At 46.4% G+C, this 8,282-nt stretch overlaps 1 protein-coding gene across 1 annotated transcript; it reads right to left on the bottom strand.

Annotated features, from left to right (window-relative positions):
• Positions 1–2,115: 2,115 nt before the first annotated feature.
• On the bottom strand, positions 2,116–8,119 carry LOC121308793 (unconventional myosin-XVIIIa-like; the record flags this gene model as incomplete). The annotated part of the gene is made up of 4 exons (XM_041241431.1): positions 2,116–2,573; positions 3,509–3,648; positions 4,040–4,225; positions 7,982–8,119. Coding segments are annotated over 4 exons (513 nt in total), but the record flags the coding sequence as incomplete, so codon positions are not given.
• Between the last annotated feature and the right edge of the window lie 163 nt (positions 8,120–8,282).

The raw sequence follows: 8,282 nt of genomic DNA, 5'->3' as shown, positions 1-8,282 counted from the left end.
CCCCCCCCCACCCCCCCCCAAACAAAGGGAATTCAGATTTAATGTGCCAGGTTTGTTGTACCATCAAGGTCGAGGAGTTTCAGCAGCAGCTACCGTTCTAGCAGAGAAATGAATATTGTTTATGCTTCTCGGGGGGCCACTAAGAAATTCCACTTTTAACCGTTTCACTTTCCATGAAGTCGAAGTCCAGCAAGCCAATCAGCAGACAGGAAGGCAGCTTGCCCCTCCAATAAACCAGACGGTGTGTCGGACACAATGCAACAGGGGGCGCTACACGGTCTGTGTCTCTGCTTCTTATTTAGCATTTCATTCTCTGCCACGCTGCCCTTCGTGGAAATCACTGATGTATTTAGCTCCTGCACACGCTGTACCCTTTCCCAGGCGCTGCAGCGGTTTCAAGCACTGGTTTGTGATTCACTTCAGCAATTCTACGGGAATCCATCCCACACAGTGTGGAAACCAAGAAAGGTGTGTGACACACAAAAACAAAGTCTTTAACTGAAGCATTCCTTCAAAGTATGCATGCATTTTGAGATGCACGTTTCCTTTTGGATTTTAAGAGCTTGAAACAATGCCCTTCCATCTCATGTATCATATTTACCATCTGTAAGCGCAGTAGTGGCAGACATCCACCAGAGGGCTCTTTTAGAACCAGATTCACAGCTGAACGCAATCTCTGCTAAAATTACAAAATGTATTTGTTTTTCATGGGTTACAAAAGTGTTTTTCAAAAGGTTACATTTTAAATTGAGTTTAGTTTCTTTTTTATTACTGTGTTTTGCTTGACAATGAGTCTCAATTATTTTTATTAACGAGTCTACCGATGCCATTTACACAGTGATCTCAAGCCCTCTAGAACTCAACGCAGTGCAGCTGAGCCTCTGAACCATCTACTAATCCACTCGCCTGGAGCAAGGAAGCCAGGTGGATTATATAACCAGGCAGCACCGGGCAGAAAACAACCAGAGGATAGGGAAGCTCTTGGATGAGCACAACCTTTAGACATGAGGATTTCCATATAACCACATGCACGACACAGAACATTAGCATTTCCACAAAGGTCGCTGTCACCTGCTGAATTGAGAAGACAAAACTGAAAGTTCCCTGTTAAGGTTAAACCGTTTCTATATTTTTGCCTACGACCTGCAGCCCTGATCTCAATCGTAGCTTTCCTTTTGAAGATGAGGACAGTAACACACAGTGTTTAGTTATCAGCGGTATCTCTAACATTACAAGCAAGTGCAGTTTTTAATCCGAAATAAATTTAAAAAGCCAATCAAAGCAGACGATTCAGAAATGGTGCCTGGAGGGGGTTAGAGCTATTTATTTAAATTTAAAATAAATAAACAGCCCTGCTTTTAAAATGCTTTTAGATCATGTATCCAATTTGTATGCAGTAAAGCTAAAAAGGGGCCAGGCACAGTCAGCCAAGGGATTCCAGGCTGAAATATTTAGAATGCCCTGAAAGAGAAGGATTCCAGCGGAATTAGAAGGGTTTGCTCACAGCTGACAAAACCAGCTAATGAATGCTGCAGAACCCAGGGCTCTAGAGTCTCGGCCACGGCCGTGCTTAACCCCTTCACTGCTCAGCTACACAATCCACTCATACAGGACCTAAGCCCCAGGCGCCAGATAAAATACAAATAACTGCAAATCAATGTAAACCGAACATCAAACACTCCCCTTGTTGTTTCAGTCATGTGCTTGTTAGTACTGATACATTTTTTCCCTGTAGCAGATTTCTTTCAATAAAAGAGATTTTAATGAAGCAGTTTTAAACAGGGTCAAGGGGGGTTGGTTTGGTTAGAAGCATACTGTCAGAGAAGCATGCCTGCATCACGTGACCCCATGCAGCGCAGCTTCAAACAAACAAACAAATATATAAAGAAGGGGTTAATCGACATGCTGAGGATGAAGACGCAGTATCCCCACCTATCCTCTTGAGTACTCTTACCACGGACTCGTTTTTCATTTGATATTCTGCTCACTGATATCCTAGCACTGGCCAGTTTTAACCAGCCTGTAGGTTACTGTGGACCGCCCCTCCTCCCCTGCCACTGCTGCCACTCACACTGTAGTGATGACAGGGCCTGCCTTCCACTGCATGGCAGCTGAAAGGGGGCCGCTAATGAAAAGTGTCTGTTCCATTGATCTGAACAGCAGCGGGTCTGAATACAAGCCAGCTTTCAGATCATCTGAAGCAAGGCAGTGAAGACAAAGGGTTCACAAGAGTCTTTAAAAAGAGGAAAACCTGCCAGAGAGAAGCCCAGTACTACTGACTTCAGCTTCCTACGCTTACTGTGTGATAACTTTTCAAACTTTGCAAGCTCTTGCTTTGCTATTTCAAATGCAGCGCAATGCTGAAACAGGGTGCCTTGCACAGCTGCAGTCGGTGCATTACATCACTGTATTCATAGTAAGTTGACCCTGAGCTGTGGGTGATGCTGCGCCTTGCTAAAATCAAGGTGAATAGATGCGGTAAAATCCTGCAGTAAAATGGAGGAGGGGGGTGTGGATTCCAGCCTCACGTTTTAGTTTTTCGTTTCTGGTACTTTGTCACCATGTCTTGCAAACTGGAAATGAAGTGGGATGAGAGACACAAAAGAAGAAGAAGAAAACGTGAGAAAAACACACAGACACACACACACACACACAAAAAAAAAAAGAAGAACTTGAAGTTAAAACAAAGAAAATGAGCAAACAGATACAATGAAATAATAAAAAGAGAGTCAGGTTTTAAAACTTACAGTAAAAAAAAAAGTTTTTAAAAAATGTTCCAAAATAAAATGTATAATAACATAATGGATGTCACCGGTCCACGGACAGGTAAACACACGTAGCAGTACTCATAGACAGATGGTCCTCATTGACTGTGGATTTCTTATTGCTTTTCCCACAAGAATGTTACAGTCACATGACATTAGTGTCAGTGCATAATAATAACACAGCATGTGCTTGTCTGAGAGGGACTGATTTATATTGAACTCAGTCCCGGGGGAAATGAAGGGAGTACCAGATCTAGCCTTGACGTTTGGGGCTGTATTCAAAACTTCATTAAGCCAAATATCTACATGGAAATTTATCACACAAGGCAACTAGACAATCTGCTGTTAACATAAAAACAATAATAATAACAATAATAATAATAATAATAACTGCAAATGCATCATGCTGGTTCAAACTGAACAGAAAAAACAAGATTAAACAGGAATTCATTAAACAGACAGAAGACTAGATTGAGCAGCAGCTGCAGCTACACAGCTAAAATAGTTCCACCCAGACAAGGTCATTCACCTCCACAGATAAATTCCTATTTCAATTACATATACTGCAATTTAAAAAGGTATAAAAGCAGAATAGCTTCAAATATCAATGTGAATTAGGCCTCCGGAATGCGGTGTTTCCCAGAAGAGAAGGACCTTGTTTGAAGCGAGACGACGGGACATGATCGTCCCGGTGCAGTGGTATCCTATAAGAACCGTCCCGGGTGCACAGAAAGGAAGCGTACCTGTTAATGACATCATCGTTGTCATCACTCTCCATTTCATCCTCAATGGCGGCCTGCAAGTCCCCGATTCTCTTAAAGGCCAGTTTCAGATCCACCTGCAGGCTCTGATTGGCTGCTTCCAAGCTCTCAATGTCCATTTCCTGCAGGAGAACGGATTCTTACTGGTCATTACAGATTTCACCCCACCCCTTCCAAAAAAACAAAAAACAAAACACAGAAGCAGCATAGGACAACATGCAACTGACTGGGGGGGGTCAGAGAACTACTGGAGAAAGAAACAGAAAAAATAACACAGTAAGATGCATAAAGCACGAGGAGTCTGCTCACAGTACCAAAGCATGCTGGTGACAGGTCATTTACTTTGAAAGTCCCGGTCACTTGGGCTAGTTTAAGCCGTGTAGAGTGATGAGGTCAAGTAAACCCTCTCCCCTTACCCATATAACTGAAGAGGCTCTTATAAACCTATCCCCCCAGCCCCCAGCCTCCTGCCCTCGGCTCTCAGCCTCCTGCCCCTATGAAAGGTACTTGTACCAGTTCATGCTTCTTGCGGCTGGCCTCCGTCTCCTTCTTGGCCAGCTCTCCCATCTCCTCTTTGATGTCTCGGATCTGTCTCTGCAGCCTCTTGTTCTGCTCACGCTCCCGGTTCTCCGACGCCCCACGCTGATCCCGCTCCTCCGTCAGCTTCTCCATGTTCTCCTTCAGCCGATTTGCCAGGCTCTGTGGAGGCACAGCAGCTTTACCACCCTCACAGATACACACAGGTGCTTCCTCACTCGCAGCATCATTACAATACAGGACTGTGCCTCTCAGCTTTACCACCCTCACAGATACACACAGGTGCTTCCTCACTCACAGCATCATTACAATACAGGACTGTGCCTCTCAGCTTTACCACCCTCACAGATACACACAGGTGCTTCCTCACTCACAGCATCATTACAATACAGGACTGTGCCTCTCAGCTTTACCACCCTCACAGATACACACAGGTGCTTCCTCACTCACAGCATCATTACAATACAGGACTGTGCCTCTCAGCTTTACCACCCTCACAGATACACACAGGTGCTTCCTCACTCAGCATCATTACAATACAGGACTGTGCCTCTCAGCTTTACCACCCTCACAGATACACACAGGTGCTTCCTCACTCACAGCATCATTACAATACAGGACTGTGCCTCTCAGCTTTACCACCCTCACAGATACACACAGGTGCTTCCTCACTCACAGCATCATTACAATACAGGACTGTGCCTCTCAGCTTTACCACCCTCACAGATACACACAGGTGCTTCCTCACTCACAGCATCATTACAATACAGGACTGTGCCTCTCAGCTTTACCACCCTCACAGATACACACAGGTGCTTCCTCACTCACAGCATCATTACAATACAGGACTGTGCCTCTCAGCTTTACCACCCTCACAGATACACACAGGTGCTTCCTCACTCACAGCATCATTACAATACAGGACTGTGCCTCTCAGCTTTACCACCCTCACAGATACACACAGGTGCTTCCTCACTCACAGCATCATTACAATACAGGACTGTGCCTCTCAGCTTTACCACCCTCACAGATACACACAGGTGCTTCCTCACTCACAGCATCATTACAATACAGGACTGTGCCTCTCAGCTTTACCACCCTCACAGATACACACAGGTGCTTCCTCACTCACAGCATCATTACAATACAGGACTGTGCCTCTCAGCTTTACCACCCTCACAGATACACACAGGTGCTTCCTCACTCACAGCATCATTACAATACAGGACTGTGCCTCTCAGCTTTACCACCCTCACAGATACACACAGGTGCTTCCTCACTCACAGCATCATTACAATACAGGACTGTGCCTCTCAGCTTTACCACCCTCACAGATACACACAGGTGCTTCCTCACTCACAGCATCATTACAATACAGGACTGTGCCTCTCAGCTTTACCACCCTCACAGATACACACAGGTGCTTCCTCACTTACAGCATCATTACAATACAGGACTGTGCCTCTCAGCTTTACCACCCTCACAGATACACACAGGTGCTTCCTCACTCACAGCATCATTACAATACAGGACTGTGCCTCTCAGCTTTACCACCCTCACAGATACACACAGGTGCTTCCTCACTCACAGCATCATTACAATACAGGACTGTGCCTCTCAGCTTTACCACCCTCACAGATACACACAGGTGCTTCCTCACTCACAGCATCATTACAATACAGGACTGTGCCTCTCAGCTTTACCACCCTCACAGATACACACAGGTGCTTCCTCACTCACAGCATCATTACAATACAGGACTGTGCCTCTCAGCTTTACCACCCTCACAGATACACACAGGTGCTTCCTCACTCACAGCATCATTACAATACAGGACTGTGCCTCTCAGCTTTACCACCCTCACAGATACACACAGGTGCTTCCTCACTCACAGCATCATTACAATACAGGACTGTGCCTCTCAGCTTTACCACCCTCACAGATACACACAGGTGCTTCCTCACTCACAGCATCATTACAATACAGGACTGTGCCTCTCAGCTTTACCACCCTCACAGATACACACAGGTGCTTCCTCACTCACAGCATCATTACAATACAGGACTGTGCCTCTCAGCTTTACCACCCTCACAGATACACACAGGTGCTTCCTCACTCACAGCATCATTACAATACAGGACTGTGCCTCTCAGCTTTACCACCCTCACAGATACACACAGGTGCTTCCTCACTCACAGCATCATTACAATACAGGACTGTGCCTCTCAGCTTTACCACCCTCACAGATACACACAGGTGCTTCCTCACTCACAGCATCATTACAATACAGGACTGTGCCTCTCAGCTTTACCACCCTCACAGATACACACAGGTGCTTCCTCACTCACAGCATCATTACAATACAGGACTGTGCCTCTCAGCTTTACCACCCTCACAGATACACACAGGTGCTTCCTCACTCACAGCATCATTACAATACAGGACTGTGCCTCTCAGCTTTACCACCCTCACAGATACACACAGGTGCTTCCTCACTCACAGCATCATTACAATACAGGACTGTGCCTCTCAGCTTTACCACCCTCACAGATACACACAGGTGCTTCCTCACTCACAGCATCATTACAATACAGGACTGTGCCTCTCAGCTTTACCACCCTCACAGATACACACAGGTGCTTCCTCACTCACAGCATCATTACAATACAGGACTGTGCCTCTCAGCTTTACCACCCTCACAGATACACACAGGTGCTTCCTCACTCACAGCATCATTACAATACAGGACTGTGCCTCTCAGCTTTACCACCCTCACAGATACACACAGGTGCTTCCTCACTCACAGCATCATTACAATACAGGACTGTGCCTCTCAGCTTTACCACCCTCACAGATACACACAGGTGCTTCCTCACTCACAGCATCATTACAATACAGGACTGTGCCTCTCAGCTTTACCACCCTCACAGATACACACAGGTGCTTCCTCACTCACAGCATCATTACAATACAGGACTGTGCCTCTCAGCTTTACCACCCTCACAGATACACACAGGTGCTTCCTCACTCACAGCATCATTACAATACAGGACTGTGCCTCTCAGCTTTACCACCCTCACAGATACACACAGGTGCTTCCTCACTCACAGCATCATTACAATACAGGACTGTGCCTCTCAGCTTTACCACCCTCACAGATACACACAGGTGCTTCCTCACTACACACAGCATCATTACAATACAGGACTGTGCCTCTCAGCTTTACCACCCTCACAGATACACACAGGTGCTTCCTCACTCACAGCATCATTACAATACAGGACTGTGCCTCTCAGCTTTACCACCCTCACAGATACACACAGGTGCTTCCTCACTCACAGCATCATTACAATACAGGACTGTGCCTCTCAGCTTTACCACCCTCACAGATACACACAGGTGCTTCCTCACTCACAGCATCATTACAATACAGGACTGTGCCTCTCAGCTTTACCACCCTCACAGATACACACAGGTGCTTCCTCACTCACAGCATCATTACAATACAGGACTGTGCCTCTCAGCTTTACCACCCTCACAGATACACACAGGTGCTTCCTCACTCACAGCATCATTACAATACAGGACTGTGCCTCTCAGCTTTACCACCCTCACAGATACACACAGGTGCTTCCTCACTCACAGCATCATTACAATACAGGACTGTGCCTCTCAGCTTTACCACCCTCACAGATACACACAGGTGCTTCCTCACTCACAGCATCATTACAATACAGGACTGTGCCTCTCAGCTTTACCACCCTCACAGATACACACAGGTGCTTCCTCACTCACAGCATCATTACAATACAGGACTGTGCCTCTCAGCTTTACCACCCTCACAGATACACACAGGTGCTTCCTCACTCACAGCATCATTACAATACAGGACTGTGCTTCTCCTCGGTCTCTACTCACTTCGAGACGCTTCACCTGGGTCCTCTCAAACTCCAGTTTGGTCTCCAGCTCCCGGATCTTGGCCTCTTGTCTGCTGACCAGAGATTTATCCACCATGGACTGCTCCACAAACTCCAGCTGGCTCTGCAGGGACTGGAGCTAAAGAGGGACGAGAGGAGTCAAACATCAAGCACCCCAGCTCCCCCAGCGTCTGCTTCTTACAATCAGACACGGACCTGCCATTGACCTAACACACGTTCACTCTAAACCACATACACAAGGAGGACTGGTTAAAGTACTGTACTGAGTATTAGAGACCTGT

The sequence above is a fragment of the Polyodon spathula genome, unplaced genomic scaffold (assembly GCF_017654505.1).
Source record: "Polyodon spathula isolate WHYD16114869_AA unplaced genomic scaffold, ASM1765450v1 scaffolds_771, whole genome shotgun sequence".
Lineage (NCBI taxonomy): Eukaryota > Metazoa > Chordata > Actinopteri > Acipenseriformes > Polyodontidae > Polyodon > Polyodon spathula.
This window is presented reverse-complemented; position numbering and strand designations above follow the sequence as displayed.